Genomic DNA, 18,919 nt, shown 5'->3' with positions numbered 1-18,919 from the left:
AAAAACTTATTTTTGTAATGACTTAGATCCAAAGTCAGAATGTCTGTTCTCTGCCTAAATCTGTGTAAACATTCAACAAAGTGGCCCAAGGGTGAGCAGGCTGTATTCACAAGCCACAAGCCAGAAGGCAAGTCTACAATTTACTATAAGAGTGATAAGAACCACCAACCAAAATCCACAAATAATTATTAAAAGACAACAAATATTCTAAAATAGACTTCACAAAATTGATGGAATAGGGTGGACAGATGGTTTAGTAGGTAAGAGGACCTGAGGATTTGAATTTAATCTCTGGAATCCACTTGGTAGAGGGAGAGAATTGACTGCTGAAGTTGTTCTCTGACAATCTACGTGTACACACAAATAAACAATGTAAAAACTGACTATTATAGAAACTATCAATTTTAAGATTTAATATAATATTATATGGTGCTAGGAAAGGAGATTTTAAAATGTTGTCATTTTAGATATAGAAAGGGATAACAAATGTGTAAAGTAGCGTTTTGATGCCTTAGCATAGGAATACAATCCCCACAAGGACCCAGTAAGGTTATGATTTTTTTCCAAAGGTGCTTGAGCCTTTGGAGTACACACCTTGGAATGTGGTGTTTTTCTGCAACATTTAAATACACTGTATCTGTTTCAGGGTCTGGGATGTAGCTCAGTGGTAGAACACTTGCCTGGTACACTTGAGGACCTGACTTGTACCTTTAGTATATGAATTTATGGAAGAAAAAGACTTCTTTCTTATTTTGGTTTTTCAAAACAGGAGTTTCTCTGTGTAACCCCGACTGTCCTCAAAGGCACAGAAATCTGCCTGCCTTGGCCTCTTAAGTGCTGGAACTAAAGGTTTTGCCCTGCTTATTAAGGCTTCATAAACTCAGCACTATTGACATTGGGCTTGGTGAGACTTTAGAACATGTGGGGCTCTTAGGGTACTGTGGATCATCAGCCGTACTCCTGACTTCCACTAGACACAGAGCACCCGCTGAGTTACAAGAAAGTGTTTGCTAACTTGGGCAAAGGTAGGGTCTTTGAAATTCCAGTTTCCTCTCTGTCCTCGGGTCTCCAGGACAGAGAGCCTAGTTTAGCAACCTTTAAAACCCTAGCATTCTCTACTTCACATAGCTCAGTTCATAATTGTTTATCTTTCCTTATAGAGCTTACCTTCAATGTCCAAGCAGCCAAGCAGCACTTACTCCAAACTTTGGCAAGCATTTTTATTCTGAGCATTCAAACAGTTCTAAGAAATAATGCATCTCACCCATCCCTTCACCCACTCTCCCCAAAAATAAGCATTCCAGAAAACCACTGCAACTATCTATCACAAGACAAGTTATTCACACCCACATAAGCACACAATTTTACCTAGGTTTTTCAACTTTTGCTTGTAGAAAGTAGTTATTCTGCTAGAGTTACAACATTTTATAGTAAGTTGTGCATCAGCCAACAGTCAAAAAATGCCAGGTAATTTCCTCTGGCCCTTTTACAAGCATCTGATACTTTCTCGTGTACCAAGAAGCCCATTTGCTTCTTTCTTCTTGTTACATCGACTCACCCTAACATGTGCCTTAAGACCCTTACGAATAATAAAACTTAAATTTTAGAAATGTTTAAACTGGGTAGGGGTTTAAAGTTTACCGCCTGTATTGTCCTTGGCTGGTGCCTTAGTTTGAGCGGGACCCCTGGGCCCAAATCTGCCTATCATAATGTTCTACTTGTAGGCTTCTAGGACCCTCTGGATCCTTCTACTTTGCTATTTTCCCATGCTTCTCTCATCTAGAGTCCCAATAGGATGCCTTCCCTCTGTCCCAGTTTCCTAGTAAGCGAAGGACAATACAGGACAGAACATTCTCCATAGTTGAGTGGAGAGTGGGATATGACTTTCTCACGTACTCTGGTGCCTCACATTTGACCATGTCCCCTGGAGGGGGAGACCTGGTGGCACTCAAAAGAAGGACAGCAGGTTACCAAGAAGAGACTTGATACCCTATAAGCATATACAGGGGGAGGTAATTCCCCTCAGGAACAGTCATAGGGGAGGGGAATAAGAGGAAAATGGGAGGGAGGGAAGAATGGGAGGATACAAGGGATGGGATAACCACTGAGATGTAACAAGAATAAATTAATAAAAAATTTTTAAAAAAAGAAATGTATAAACTTTACTGAAATTGAAATATTACTTAAAATTATCACATAGAAAAAATTAGTGTTAAATGAAAAGACCAAGTCGAAGCATTCTCTACTTATGTTAAGATTAAAAGATGTATCTTAAAGAGAAGATACAATTTACTTTTCAAAAAAGCAACTGAAGTTTCTCTTGAAGGACACAACTGCAATTTTTAAAACCTTTCAAAATCTATTTATATGACAAACAGAAAACCCATTAATTATATATTATACCCAAAGCACACATTGAAGGGTTTGAAACCTACCTTCAATGCCACTGCGGATGGACGATGCCTTTCTTTTACTTCTACCCATGGTTCTGCGTCCAGGTCAGGTAAGCTGCTAGACAAACCTCTAGATATCACTCGGAAGGTACTTGTTTCAGTATTTTTCTTTGGGCTCAATGGACTTCCAATTCTTGGAGAGTTTGGGGCAGACTCTAAAATTTTAAATTAGTTCTGCAATTAAAATACTGGTTCTTCTTACCTATAAACTGCATTTCATCTTGCCTTAATATGGATTTTTCCTGTATAAAAACATGATAATCAATTTCAAACCCTTTCCATAATTTTCAAATATTCCAAAGGAAAGCCACCGAATGAGGGAGTGTCACCAACACTTACACAGAGCATCATATTCATTACAGCGTCAAGAGTTATCAGTGAGTCAGCAATTATGATGGTCAGTTTACTGGAGAACCAAACAGTGAAGTCTTCAACCTATACACTGAACTACAGGGTGTAAACTGCTATTAAGCCACAGGTAGTTTAAATCTACATGATAGTCAAGGCAAAATGATTTCCTGACAGATGTAAACTACAGTAGCCATTACTTCTATGCCCACAGTTCCTGCATGAAAAACAGTGCAAACCACGTACAGCATACCTCATGCTGAACACTACAAAATACATGTCACCACAGAAAAGCACACAGTAAAACATCTAACACTTTCGGAGTTTAAGGGCCTTTCTCGGGCTAGAGAAATGGCTTGGTGGCAAGAGCACCTGCTGTTCTTTTCAGGGCTCAGCATCTACATGGCAGACAACAACAACCCATAACTCCAATTTTAGGGTATCTGGCTTCCTTTTCTGACCTCTACAGGCACCAGGCCCCAGGCACACACATGGCAGGCATGCATGCATACATGCAGGCAAACATACACAAAAATAAAAAATGAACACATCTTTTTTTTTTTTTAAGGTAAAACTTTGGGGGCTGGATGGATGGGTCAGTGATTAAGAGCACTGGCTGCTCTTCCAGAGGACTCAGGTTCAACTCCCAATACCCACATGGCAGCTTACAACTGTCTGTAACTCCAATTCCAGGGATCTGATGCACTCATAGATGTACATGTGAGCAAAACACCAATGTACATAAAAACAAAGCTTTTTTATAAAAACATTAAAAAAATAAACCCTTCTTCACCTTACCTTTTCAGTTATTATTAGTCAAAATAAACTCTATAAAACTCAAATTGTTTTCTCTAAGCTGTTTTTCAGAAGTTTAAGTTATAATTTCACCCCCGGTTCAGAAGATAACTTTTAACCTTGAATATACACAAAATGTATTTTTACAAATGTATGATCTAAAATTCTAAAAATCACTTCTTTCAAATTAAGTCAGTAAAAACACCAAAAATTCAGGAAAAAAGCACCTCAAAGGTGAATGTCATATGCAGAAAGTTGAAACAGATGAACACTAGTCTTTTACTTACTAAATTAAAGGCACAGAGCAGGAATGTGTGTGATGAGGTTTGCAACATTTATTTCCATAAGCATCCTAGAGTTGGATTTAGTATCTTCCCCTTTGACACATGGATGCAATCATCAGATCACTGTTATTTTTAAAGAGGTAAGTTGATTTAGGATAGAAAAGGCTACAGAATGTCCTAGTCAATATAGTAGGCATAGGCTTTAAAGCATGTGGATGATGGCAGGCCTTTGGATTTGATACCCAGAAACAAAGAACTTGAAATGAGGCTAGTTCTGAAATATGCATCTAAAAACGAGCTGGTATCTTCTGTTCCAGACAAGCAAAGATTTACATTAGACATGTTATAATAATGTGCCTATATTAAATAAAGATATCTATGAAAAGATACTGAAATTAAGTGTTTCTGTTTGGTTCCTGATTTGGTTTTTAGTCTCACTGTGCCGCCCTCTTTGCCTAGAACTTGCAAGGTAGACCAGCCTGGCCTGGAACTCACAAGCGATCTGCCTCCTTCTGCTAGGACCAAAGATATGTATCACCACACCCGGCAAACATTTTGTAGTTTAAGGCTACCCCCCACCCCCGCCCGGACACTGTGGCTCCAAAACTAGTACAAATGATTATTCTTTTCCACACTGAGAGGTGTATGAAAAACAATTCCAGAGAGCTGCTTTTCTAATATTCTGAAATATTTATACAATGACCAGATTTTAATTTTTAAATTTTTATTAATTTATTCAAATTACAGCTCAATTATTATCCTATGACTTGTTTCCTCCCATCCCTCCTTCCCTCCTGCTTTCACCCTATTCCCCTCCCCTAGGTCTAAGACCAAGGGGGGGGGCCTCCTTTCCCCACTATATGGAAGAGTTCCTTTTTGTTTGTTTGTTTATTTGTATGTTTTGCAGGGGGTGGTGTGTTTGGGTTTTCAAGACAGGGTGCCACCTGGCACCAATGACCAGTTTTAAAGGAACACAAAGAACCACTATAGGGATAACTTAATTCCTTACACAACTATCATTAAATTTAACTGAATTGCTACATATAGTTACGATCTAAATGTCAGAAGAGTAATGGGAACCAAAGTAGGAAAATAAAAACTGTAGCTTTTATTTTGTTTCTTTTTATTTAAGGGAGGGGTGCCACCTGTGTGTGGGAGCCTGAGAAGACCAGAAGAGGTGCTGCATCCCCTGGATCTAGAGTTACAAGCTGTTATGAGCTGCCCTACAAGAGTTTTTTAGAAGAGCAGCAAGTGGTCTTAACAGCTAAAGCTACCTTTTCTAGCCCCAATAGTTACTATTTTAATGCACAAGTGTAGCCTTCTTATACCCACCTAACAGTTTATTATATGATCATCTCTTGAGGTCCTCTAAACTTGAATTATAGTTTTATTTACCACGAGTTGTCTTATTATACTAAAAATTTGTGCTTAGAAATGAAATATTAAAATATGTGGCAAAGGAAAATATTTAAACTTATACATATAACCTGTCTTGTTTTCTAGACTCCTAATTTTTTTTTCTGGTCTTTTGAGACAGGGTTTCTCTGTGTAGCCCTGGCTGTCCTGGACTTGCTTTGTAGACCAGGCTGGCCTCGAGCTCACAGCAATCCACCTGCCTCTGCCTCCTGAGTGCTGGGATTAAAGGCGTGTGCCACTAGACTCCTAATTTTTAACAAATACTTCAAACTTTATCTTTAATAACATAAAATCAAAAGTTTAATTATACTTTGGAGTTTCTGACATTAATTTACATAGATAAAATTATTTAGACACATAATACCTTGGTTAAAATTTGTGAGAATATGAATAGTTTGCCTTTGCTGATTTTATGTTAAATGAAAAATATCAGCCTGGCTCTCCAAAGATAAATGTATGTTTTGATATGGTGTGGCTTTTCCCTTCATTGTGGGTCTGAGTAATGAGGATTTCTTTAGGAACCTCTGCATACAGCTTTCAAAAGAAGTCCCTCAGCCTTTTTAGTAAGCATTAGGCCCTCTTGCACATCGTGAGCTGACAGTACACCACACCCACAAAGCAAACCCTGCATTCCAGAAGTCATCTTACCAGTCTGAAAATCAACCTTTTGTGGTGATTAAGATCTTCTGCTCGGTGGCAATGCCAACCCATGTTACACAATTCAACCTCCAAAGAGGAAAAAGTAGGTATTTAAATTTCTGTGATGAAAAGGATTATGTTAAAACATTTTACCATAAAAGTGGCACAAAAATATAATCAAATGTTAAGATACTCTAATATGAGATTAGGGTATTAACTAAAAGCTTCACTCCTCTTCTTCACATATAGTTACATAAGAAGTCTGTCTATACTTCCTACCTTCTTTCTTCTCCAACATATAGTGACATACTACTTCTCCGAGCATCTATAAGTAATTAACAAGGTCAGAATGTGAAGATTCATAGGAAATGGAAGTGGGCAGATTTATTCCTATGAACTAATTCAAATCAGCGTGATTCTATCAGGAACCCATATATTTCTTCATTTATAAATCTATTTGCATGTGACATTTATTTATACTGGCTTATTTGTATGCATTTGAACATATGTTTAAAAACTAAAATGTATAATACTTTTACTTTATTCTTGCAATTTTATTAATAATGCATAAATGTTTAATGAAAAGGCATCTCCAACTTGACTGACCTAACTTAGCTATCTTGTGGAAAAATATTTCCATTATTACCCAATGTTCCCAATTAATTGTTCATAAGCTAGTTAAAAATATCATCTTCAACCCCAAGTTTACAGCTACAATATAGAAAAACTATTTTCTATATTACCCAACGTTCCCAACTAATTACTTGTAACCTGGTTAAAAAGGACATCATGTTTACACACATACACCAAAAAACTTTCAGTCTTTCATCCAATATTTAGGAGTTGAAACCTAAATTTGACTTCTCTTTAAAAACATACCCTAAGCTGGGCATAGTGGTGCATGCCTGTGATCTCAACACTTGGGGAGGCAGAGGCAGGTGGATCTCTGTGAGTATGAGGGCAGCCTGATCTACAAAGGGACTTCAGGACAAGCCAAGGCTACACAGAGAAACCCTGTCTTGAAAAACAAAAAACCAAAAACATACCCTAGCCAGGCAATGGAAACATACGCCTGTGATCCCAGCACTTGGGAGGCAGACGCAAGTGGATCTTTGTGAGTTCGAGGTTGGCCTGGTCTGCAGAGTTCCAGGACAGTCAAAGGCTCTAGACAGACAGACAGACAGACAGACAGACAGACAGACAGACACACACACACACACACACACACACACACACACACACACACACACACACACCTCAAAAAAAATCCTAGTTTTAGTAGAGAGATAAAATTATGGGTACAAAACATCTGCAGAAAAGTAACTATAGAGAGCACAAAACATTGGAAACTTTCAAGTTGTACAGAACCCAGTTTTTTGTTACCTAAAGAGTAACAAGTTCTACATACTGTCTGCAATTATAACTAAAATACCTTTATAACAGAGAATTAGGTCATAGGGAATTTAAAAGAATAAAACAAAAATTTTTGGTTTCAAACAAAAATGTCTGAAATTATCCATCACATTTTACTGATAGGCAGTGTATTAGCTACCTTCCTTGTCACTGTAACAGAACACTTGACAAGAAACAACTTAAGGGAAGAAGGACTTATTTTGGCTCACAGTTTTGAGGGGTAGAGTCCATGCTGGCAGGAAGGCATGGTGATAGGAACATGAGGTGGCTGGTCACATTGTGTCTGTAGTCGGGCAGCAGAGAGATGGATGTTGGTGCTCCAAGCCCATGTTTAGGATGGGTCTTCCCTCTTTACTTAAACCTCTCTGGAAATGCCCTCACAGACATATCCAGTCACATTGACAATAAAGGTTAATCATCACAAGTACATGCCTTGTCAATTTGAATCTCAAAGAAGACACTTTTAAACCAGTACATATCATCTCATAAAGCAAAATTAATTCAAAAGTCGCCATAGTCTTTAACTATCCCAGCAATGTTCAAAGTCCAAAGTCTCTGAGATGTAAGGCAAACTCTGAACTGTGAGTTTTTACAATTTCAGAAAACAAATTACATGCTTCCAATGTACAATGGTACAGAGTAAACACCCATATTGCAGCAGAAAGCGATGCGGCATAGCAAGGAAGACCAGATAAAAGCAGTCCTAAACCAGAAGGGCAAACCTCTGTAATCGGCCTCTGGGGCTTGTGGTGCTATCATCTGGGCTCCAGAGCCCATGAATGGCTCCACCCTCCAATGCTGTCACCCGTAGCACATACAGCCTCTCACAAGATGGTTCTACTCCTCCAGTTTTCCTTGGCAGATGTCCCATATTTCTGGAATTTCCAACAGCCTGGAAGTCTACTTTGTAACTTGACTTTCACAGCTTCAAACAATGGCATCTCAAAATCTTCTTTGCCACACAGTGTCAGCGGCTTCTGGTGTAAGCTTCCACAACCCTGTAACCTGCATTTTACATGGTGATGAAGCATCCAAGTTCTACTGCCAGACTGAGATGTTGTCTGGCCCCTCCTACTACTGCTGTAAGTAGCCTTTGTATAATTTGCCCTCCAAACCTGGGAACATTTCTCATAGGAGTCTATTTATACACCAGGGAACCTATCAGCCACAGTCTCAAGTTTAGTTTACTTTTCTTTCAAATCAATTTCTATTATCATTAGTTGGAGACTTCCATAGGTTTTGCCCTCAGGGCACCTGCCCTGTCTTAGTGAAGAATGTGAGATATCTTTTTTTGGCACTAATTTTAAAAGCTTTGTGTGCACTCCACTTGCTGGCAACTTTAAAGGGCATGTTCTTTTCTTCCCCAAACTGCACATTTCCCAGTCCTTCTGCTCTCTCCTGCTATAGATCTGAATAAGAGCAGTGAAGGGTAAACATGCCTCAGCCTAAATGAAATGTTGTCTTGAAACTGCCTCTGCCAAACAAAGTACAAATCAATCTATGACTTACGTTTTCAGCAATGGCCAGAGTCTTCATCAGAATAAAATGCAAATAGCCTTTAGCTCACCTCCCCACAAAATACTTACTGTCCCCTCTTTGAAAATTGAGCACAATGTTCACTTTCTGCCTTTTCATTGGCATACTGGTCTTCCGTAAGAATGGCCTACTGAGCTCTGCATATAGCGCCTTAGTCTTTCATATTTCTTCTGAAAACCAGTTCCAGGTTTATCATAGTAACAGCTCTACTCCTTGGTACCAAATCTTATTAGTTACTTTTATCATTGCTGTGCCCACATTCCTGACCAGAAAAGTTTATTGTGGTTTATGGCTTGAGAGGCATAGATAGGCAGGCAGTGCTTTCATGGCAATGTAGGAAATACAGTTTTGAAGCCAGCAACATGGCTCAGAAGGTGAGGGCACTTGCTGGGCAAATCTGACCACCTCAGTTTAATATCTGAATCCCATGGTGGGAACAAAGAACCAACTCTCAAAAGTTGTCCTCTTATCTCCACACATACCCACCATGACACACATGCCCACACTCAAAAACACATACATCATATATACACAATAATAAATAAAATAATAAAAAAGGCCCTTAAAAACAATTTTGAAGCATAAAGGAAAAATGCCCTTATTTATTTAACTTAAATTTCTTACCCCTTAAGTATTCACATTAATACATCTTATAGTACATGTGAAATATGACAACATGTGAGTTATGCAAAGTATAATATATTAAAGAGCAAGTCAAATAGCAAAGGACCTAACAATTTTGGAAATGCTACTCAATCCTCTCTTTTTCTGCTTTATTGATCTGGGCAAAGTATAAATGCCTGGAAACAAAAGATAGAATTTGCAGTATTTCCCCAATGATAACAATGAACTTTCCCACCATGAATGAAGTAGCCCGTGCAGCCTAAGCTAATGACATAGAAAGGAGAAGCTCCTACAGTAACAACAGCAGTCCTCTGGTCTGTCTCACATCATAATCGTAAAGGTGGTTATCTCCACTGCAGGCTGGCCCAACCTTCTCCACAAGGGGGTGGGCGTAGGCATTCTTGCACAGAAGACAGTATGGTCACTCTCACTTCTGCAGCACGATTTGCTCTCATATTTACATGGTATTTCAGGGAGTCACCTACTCCACTGTACATTCCGATCATATGACATCCAAGAGCATCAGTAGATCATCACCCTGACTGAAAAAAGGTTAAGCACACATATTTTTCCCAAGAGCAATTATCTTTAAAATGAACCAGGCAAAAAAAAATTCTTAACACTAATGTAGTTTTTGGAAACTCAAAAGAACCAGGTTTTTAAAGCCCAGTTATATTTTAGAAAATGGGTTATCATACATTTTCAAGAAACATTAAGTACATTCGTAACAAAAGTCAAGGAAGACTAGCCTACCCCTGGGCACAAATTTTGGCTCTTTTGGTTTTACATGGAGAAAAGTAGCATGATATACAGTCGCTTAGTAGAATTTTTAAAAGATAAGAAGACCATACAAAGCACACACAAAATCTAAGATGAAGAGACATAAACAGAGCTTTACCTATGATTCTGCATAATTATAGTTTATCTGGGAGATAATATAAGTAGGGTTGGGAGGACTGAGAATCATTTAACTAGCTTTAGGTTTGTTGTTGTTGTTTTGCTTTTTATGAAAGCTCAATAAGCTACAGATAAATAGGTAGACTCATCAAGCAGCCCACTGTTACAATATTTGCACTAGAAGAAAAGCAGTTACCTGTATGGGAGCCAAAGGCTTGGCCTGGTATGAACTCTGGACAATCAATCAACTGAGAGAAGTCTGTTTGTGGCACATTTCGTGGAGGAGGGCCTGGGATTGGCCATTTTTCTGGTTCTATCTTTTTCCTCATTTTTTCATCCACAATTTCTACTTCTGTGCTATCCTTAAGTGCCTGACAATAGAGAGTTTAAGCTATTAAAGTGACATTCATAAGTTCTTAGTTGTATGCTTTGTATTTCTATTCTAAAAATTATGAAGCTTCAATGTAGTAGACTGTAGTATAGCTAATGTGTCTAAAAATAACCATAAATTACTGTTAGGATATTGGCTGTGTTTGTAATTTTTCAGGTATCGAGATACCTAAAATCCCAGGAAGCAGAGGCAAGATGATTCTGCCAAGTTTGAGGACAGCTTAGTCTACTCAGAAGGCCAATCAGAGCTAATATTACATAGTAAAATCCTGTCTCAAAAACACCGGAACCAAGCCAGGCGTGGTGGTGCAAGTTTTTAATCCCAGCACTAGGGAGGCAGAGGCAGGTGGATTACTGTGAGTTCAAGGCCAGCCTGGTCTACAAAGCGAGTCCAGGACAGCCAAGGCTAACAGAGAGAAACCCTGTCTCAAAAAACAAAACAAAATAAAACAAAATCCAAAACCAAACCAGAACCAGAATTCAGGAAATGGGGTACTTGAGATGAATGGTGGAAGTAACCAAAGTTCTCAGAGTCATTTTAGGTGCATGGGAGCATGAGGCTGGGTTGGGCTACATGTGTATGAAACTCTGTCTGCCCTAACTCCCATGGTCAAAAAAATAAGTGCATAATGGAGGCTGAAGATGTAGCTTACTTGTTAAAGTACTTCCCGAACATGACAGAAGTTCTGAGTTTGATCACAAGTACCTGAAGGGAAACTATGCATAGTGAAGCCTGCCTGTAATCCCAGCCCCCGGGGAGTGGAGGCAAGCCTGGGCTATAAAGACCCTATCTCAAGAGGAAAGTACAAAAAAAGAAACCATTGATCATTTGATTGTTAATAAAAAGACAACTGACTGATTACTGGCCAAAGACGAGACAATAACTGTTTGTTATAGACCCTGTGGAGGCAGGGCTTCTGTAGTGTGGTGGTGATCAGGTCTGCTTTACAGACCCTATGGAGTTTATTCCCTGTGAAGGAAACAACCTACTTAGTGGGACCACATATAAGGCTTTGCATTCTGTCTTCAGCAAATGAACAGGGGGAAATCAAAGTTAAAAGAAATGAAGCACTCACTATTAATATCTTCCATTCACTATTCATGCCTTCTGAAAAATTATAGAATACAGCCAGGCATAATAGCACATGCCTACAATCTGAACACTAAGGAGGGTAGTGTAGGAGGATGACAACCCTATTATCAAAGAAAAATGCCAACAAAATTCTAAAAAGAACAACTATACGTGAAAAGTTTAAGTAAAGACCCATTTAAAAACTAGCCTTTTTTAAAATCCCAAAGCGTGATAGTCTTGACCTAAATGAGATCTGTGTACACTGATATTTTGGGCCTCCAAAATTCTGACTAAAAAGCTAGAAAGGCTTTGTCTGGTTAACCTTCCCAGACTGGAATGGTGGCCCAGTTAGAGCACAGCCCTTCAGTTGGAGAGGCAGGGGAATCACAAGTTCAAGGCCAGCTTCAGCTCCACAATGACATCAGGTGTGAAACATGTCTGAGCTACCTGTGGTCTATGAGTGAGCATGTGCGTGTATACATGTGTGTATTTATGTGTGAAGGGAAGGTTTCCTAAAGTGCATGAAAATTCAACAAGTAGAGAAGTCAGAAAGACTAAATACTAAAGAAGGTTGAAAATAGAAGTTTCATAAAAACAGAAAAAAGTTGGAAAGTTCTCAGAACGTAGGAACTACAGATTGGCAGCTTTTTATTATATTTATTGAGATGACAGCTGACCAATCTAGAACTTATGGACTCAAGGACTCCTACTGCCTCAGTCTCCTGGGTGGCTTTTTATCTCTATGCCTAGCATACTTGTGCAGGAGTAGGATGGGGCAGTTGGTTAATTTTGAGACAGGGTCTCACTCTGTAGCTCAGGCTTGTCCTGAACTTCCCAAAAATTATTTGTTTTTGTTGTTGTTGCCTTGGCTCTCCTAAACTCACTTTGTAGACCAGGCTGCCCTGGAACCCAAGAGATCAATCTGCCACTACCTCCCTAACCCCCCATCCCCAGTGCTGGGACCAAAAGTGATCCTTAGCAAACACCATAATTAGGATACTTTTTAAAAACACATGCCCAGAGTGTGGAGTCAGAGAACTTGTAGGAATCAGTTCTCTCCTCCCACCATGTGGGCTACAGGAATAAGACATGTCTTCAGGGTTAGTACCCTTACTCACAAAAGCATTTCAGCAACCCACTTTTCTTTCTTCCCCCGCTTCCCCCCCCATTTTGATACTCCTGGTGATAATAAACCCAGGACCTCATGTACGCTGGCCAAATGCTCTACCCCTGAGCAGTCCACTTTAACACTACTTTTAGGGCAGTTTTAGGTTCTTTGAAAATTGAAAATAACTTAAATTTTTTTTAAGATTTTATTTTATTATTATGTATACAGTATTGTCTGCTTGTTTACCTGCAGGCCAGAAGAGGGCACCAGGTTACATTATAGATGGTTGTGAGCCACCATGTGGTTGCTGGGACTTGAACTCAGGACTTTTAGAAGAGCAGGCGGCGCTCTTAAACACTGAGCCATCTCTCCAGCCCCTTAAATTATTTTTTTTAAACAAATATTTACCTCCAAGATGAGATTAAGGTTTGTGGTGAGAGCCTGCACACGGTGAAAGCCAGCAATCAGGGAAATGGGCAGGAATCCCTGTTCATCCATCTTTCTGCGAAGAAAGAAGTCCCGCTCCAAATTCTCTATGCTGAAATAATACTCACTAGGAAAGGAGAGGACATGAGTTCATCCACTCACTCGGCAACACAGAGCTATACCCACTGCTTACAACTGCTACAAAAACATTCGCCTCTAGTTAGTAATACTATCTTACAGTTAGGCAAAGTATAACACGGAATATCACATAGCAACAGGGAAAATATGAGGCCAAACAAAACCCTGCTCAATTGATCATTTCTTTTACACACAAGGAGAAATGTAGAATACTGATTAAAAATTACTACTATATAGATTAACTTCACTTAGTTTAATCAATTAAAAGCTAATTTTAAAATCCATTTGTTTATGTTGTTTGGAATCTCATTAACAAATCTAGCCCTATCCATGCTAGGTAAATGAAAAGGCTACAGCCCTGAATTTATCAATGAGTCACTCATTGAAGGTTAAAGATTCCATTACAAGCCAGGTGTGGTGGTACATGCCTTTTATCCCAGAACTCAGGGAGACATGAGTTCAAGGCCAGCCTGGTCTACAAAGTCCTGGACAGCCAAGGCTACACAGAGAAACACTGTCTGGAGCAGGGGGTTGGGAGAGAGCTCTAAAGACAAAGATCAGGACCCCAGTTGGGACAGAGAATCCCATGGTGACAGCATAGCTGGCAATCTTACAGCTTTCCAATCCCAGAGAAAGTTCTCAAGAGGCAACAAGTTAGGGGAATGCACACAATTTTATACTTTTTAGTGTAAAACTCCCAAATTCTAACTTTGAAGAGCTAAGCACCTCTAATACTAACAAGTGGTTTGGGGTAACATTTCATTTGTGAGGGGAGGGGAAATTTACCCCACTTTAAAAACATAAGCTATCTTAAAGCCGGGTGTGGTGGCGCACACCTTTAATCCCAGCACTCAGGAGGCAGAGGCGGGCGGGCGGATCTCTGTTTAAGGCCAGCCTGGTGGTCTATAGAGTTAGCTCCAGGACAGCAAGGAATAACACAGAGAAAGCCTGTCTCAACAAACAAACAAAAACAAAAATAAAAACACAAAAAAAGACATCTAAATCTGTCCTGCGTTACAGTTACCAGTCAAAAGTTCAAAGTTCTCACAGAGAACTCAGCAACACTAATAAACCATTTACTCTTAAATAATCAAGAAAACCAAAGTAATCGTTCTGGTTTTTATTGCATCTCAAATGCCTACTCAGTGCCTCAGAATCTTGAAATGAGATTACAAAGCACGGGACAGTTGATGTAGCCATAAGTTACTATGGCGATTCCTAAATCAGTAATAAGCTCCCCTTTAAACATGATCCATTGTGAAGACCAAACTACATAAGTAAACCCACAAATCATTATTAGCTAAAGTCTATTTTGGGTTTCAAACATACTAATCTGTAAATATGAATGACAAGAGAGTATCCCAAAAAGAACTAATCATAGTGTTAAATTTTCACCCAGCGTGTGACAGACCAAGGAGGGACTAGGAGTTTCAGGCAAGCGGGCTCCATTTAAAGTCTAAAAAATGTTCTTACATTTTAAAAAATTGATATAAAATTTTCATTCAAAGTGACTGAGACTACCCATTAGGAATAGTGACACATCTTTAAAATATATTTTCAGCTACCCAATTAGCTCAGTTGGTTAGAGTGTAGTATTAGTAAAATAATTAGTACAACCAAGGTACAATGAAAACTTAAAAAGCAAATGCAAACCCTCCTAATCCATCGCCTAAAGACTAGACTAGAAACAGCCATGACACAGTCTAAATCACAGCTCCTCAAAGCCTCAGCTCCAGTGAGCAGCCTGTGAGCCAGCTTCTCTAAGAGAACTCAATGAATGTTTGCCAAAAACCCTGACACTGAAAAAACAAAAAGGAGTCATGACCATGTCTGATTTGCTCAGTGTGCTAGGGGTCATACATGTCCTACCTTAGCATTTTACACTGCATGACCAGAAACTGTCAACAGGAAGTAGCTCTGCTCTGCCCTCCCTCCCATGCCCACTGGAGGTCAGCTATCCTGACATGGAGGTGCATGCTCACTGTCCGGTGTTAGAAGGGAGCTAGCAGTAAGGGTTACAAAAGAAGACAGGAATAACAGTGTGAAGTTGACATAAAAAGGCCCTTTTCTCAGTTTTTGTCAAGTGTAACAAAGGAAGCAAGAACAATATAAGCAAGCTGTTCTGCACTCCGTCCACGGCATCAACCACCAAGGCAACCAAAGGTCCTGCCTGGGTGACCAATGAAAAAATTAATCTAGTCATAGAGAAGGGTCTGGTTTCTTTTTATAAAATTGATGTTTTAAAATGTGTATACCATACTGGGCGTGGTGGCACACACCTTTAATTCCAGCACTGGGGAGGCAGAGGCAGGTGGATTACTGGGGGTTCAAGGCCAATTTGGTCTACAAAGTGAGTTCAGGACAGCTAATGCTACACAGAGAGACCTTGTCTCTAAAAACCAAAAAATAATAAGTAAATAAAATGCTTATGACTTCTCAAAATTAGACTGTTTTCCTTTATTATGTAAGGTAGAAAAATAATTAAGATTTTACCCAGTTGGTTACATAAACCATTTGGGAAGGTTTTGTGGTATATATATATATTATGCATATTTGAAACAAGCAAAAGGCTAGTTCCTCTGGAAAACTACAGTCTTAACGAAAACAGTCTTCTTTAGTAGACTGTCCTGAAGAAATAAGAGCTTAAAGATAAAACACAGACACTAGCAATCAATTGTTATGAAAATTTTTTAAAAATTAGGCACTAAATTAATCACTTATGTGTTTTTATTATTGTTATTTTTCATATTTGTTTTGCTTTTTGAGAACAGGGTTTTGCTCTGCATCTCGGGCTAGCTGCGAACTCAGTGATTCTGCTTTAGCCACTCTAGTGTAGCGCTGGCGTTACAGGCATGCGCCACCACACCAGCCCTCTTGCAAAGTTTCAGGTATTTGCAAATGAGACACATTTGGCTTTACTTCAAATAATAGGCCAAAATTTTAGTCTTATTTTTTCATATTTTCTCATTATGCAATGATATTTTAACTAATCTTAGGAAAATGACAGGAACATGAGCAAAGAGAAAATTTTATAGATACCTATTTTTGTCAGTCTCTTAGGAAAAAATTAGAATAATTTTCTCATTCTCTTAATTTTTTTACTACTACAGTTCTAAAAATATAATAGTCAGACAGAAACAGACTTGACTGTCCTGTGCTAGTGTGACATCTACTTACATTTGGCGCTTAATGTATTCTTTCAGCAGCGCCTCCTCCACAGGGTACACCTGCACGCCTGTGCCGTCATCGTAGTAGTACATCATGCTGCTGTTGGGCTCTGGGGGAAATGGCTGACCAGCCCTTTCCCCTGGCTCTCGATATCCGTATGAATAATCAAAGTTCACTGGACACAAATAAAGTAAAAGAAAGGTGACCACAACTTCAAAAAGAACAAGTAAGCAGTAACCATAAAGAGAAATCCAAAATGAACAGCTTCAAACTCAAATCCAAATCTACTGTCAAACCAAAATAATTAGCTGACATCATGAAAGAGGGCCAGTGAGATGCCCTCACCGGTCACCGGTCCTAATACCCTGAATATAGCCCCCAGGTCACACATGGCAGGACTTGTACTCTGATTTCCACATGCACACCACGGCACACTGACCTAAACACACATATAACAATCACACATACAAATAAAAATGAAAAAACATTAACATATTATAGGGTGATATGAAAAGTGAGAACATTTGCTAACTTTTTTCAAAGCTCATCTAATTTAACAGAGGTTTAAAAAAAGACTCTTGTCACATACATCTAGGGTTTCCTCGGCCTCGGCCTCTTCCTCGGCCCCGGCCTCTTCCCCGGCCTCTAGCGGCACCTCGGATGGTACCACCCTCACTCCTCACACTGGACACTTCATCTTGATCGTCTCTCTTTTCTCTATCCCGTCTCCAACCTTAAAATAAAATATTTAATACATTCAAATTTGCAATAAAATAATACAATTATCTTTATGAAAACATAGTAAATGCCTTTGCCATTTTTTCCTCTTTTGATTTTAAAAGCATGTTTTGTTTTTTATAATATCATATGCATACAATGAATTTTGACTATGTTCACCCTCAACCCACCTCTCTTTAAGTTTTTCTTTTTTTTTCCAGACAAGGTATCACTATGTGGCTGGGGCTGGCATTGAATTCAGGTCTGCCTGCGTATACCCCAAGTGATAGGATTAAAGGCAGGTGTTAACCACCAGGCCTGGCTCCTCTTTTTTTTCGGGGGTGGGGGGTTGAGATGGAATCTGACTTGGCAACCCCGGCTGACTTGGCCCTCCTAGACTTTCCTACCTAAACCTTCCAGAGGCTGGCTTTCAACAAGGAAGAAATCCAAGGAGACTGTTAATATCTTTGGCTTAAAAAGTGGATGAAGAGTGTACTGGGCATATAAAGAACATTCTTTAATAAGTAAATGACGGCCTAGCAAGACAAAGAGTCTTCTGCTAAGGATGTACTGTTATATACATATTCACAGTGCTCCAAGGCTATTGAGTTTAGATGTAAAACTCCTCTAAAAAATATTATTTCCAGCCAGGCATGATGCTACACCCCTTTAATCCCAATACTCTGGAGGCAGAGGCGGAGGCAGGCAGATTGCTGTGAGTTGGAGGCCAGCCTGGTCTATAAAGTGAATCCAGGACAGACAAGGTTACATAGAGAAAGCCTGTCTTGGGAAAAAAAAATTTTCCACAAGATATGTAAGGAAAAGAGAATGTGTGAAAGCATATTTTTTTTTTAATCCAGATTAGACAGGGTGGTGGTGGCGCACGCCTTTAATCCCAGCACTCCGGGAGGCAGAGGTGGGCGGATCACTGTGAGTTCGAGGCCAGCCTGGTCAACAAAGCGAGTCCAGGACAGCCAAGGCTACACAGAGAAACCCTGTCTCGAAAAACCAAAACATAAAAATAAGAAATTAAAAAAAAATTTTTTTAAATCCAGATTAGGGTACATGTAGAACAAGAATTGTATCTATAATACACTCTCTACTGTCTGTCTTATGCAAGCATAAAATATGCACCATAAAGGAGGAAATTGCTAACAGGCAAAACAAGGACATACAAGTAGTCAACAAACATAAAAATGATGCTCCATCTGATTGGCCCTGAGGAAAAGAGTCATTGATCCAGTCTGATAGGCAGTTTAAAGTCCTGTGATACAAACTTTGTTTTTTTGGTAATATAGGGTGTTATGTGTGCTGGCTCATACCCTACAACCAAGCTATGCTATGATCCCTAAAATGATGATCAAGACAGAAGAGATAGGACATTGTGTACTGTTAGTGAGAGTGAAAACTTTAAAACTAAATTGGAATAATCTAATATTTATGTAAACAAACATTATAGAGACAAAGATTTTGCGTTTTTTGTTTGTTTTTCAAA

The 18,919-nt window shown here is 39.2% G+C and overlaps 1 protein-coding gene across 1 annotated transcript in view; it reads right to left on the bottom strand.

The window, feature by feature from the left end:
• Nucleotides 1-18,919, bottom strand: part of Larp1b (La ribonucleoprotein 1B) — a 92,003-nt gene that overhangs the window by 54,870 nt on the left and 18,214 nt on the right. Inside the window, exons 6-10 of the mRNA XM_051157759.1 lie at nt 17,297-17,440; nt 16,717-16,882; nt 13,384-13,528; nt 10,602-10,776; nt 2,436-2,608 (exon numbers count right to left, since the gene is read on the bottom strand). Coding sequence (XP_051013716.1) covers nt 2,436-2,608; nt 10,602-10,776; nt 13,384-13,528; nt 16,717-16,882; nt 17,297-17,440 — 803 coding nt within the window. The remainder of the gene's footprint in view (nt 1-2,435; nt 2,609-10,601; nt 10,777-13,383; nt 13,529-16,716; nt 16,883-17,296; nt 17,441-18,919) is intronic.

The sequence above is a fragment of the Acomys russatus genome, chromosome 15 (genome assembly GCF_903995435.1).
Source record: "Acomys russatus chromosome 15, mAcoRus1.1, whole genome shotgun sequence".
NCBI classification, from domain to species: Eukaryota; Metazoa; Chordata; class Mammalia; order Rodentia; family Muridae; genus Acomys; species Acomys russatus.
Note: the sequence above shows the minus strand (reverse complement) of the source record. Positions and strands in the feature narration are given on the sequence as shown.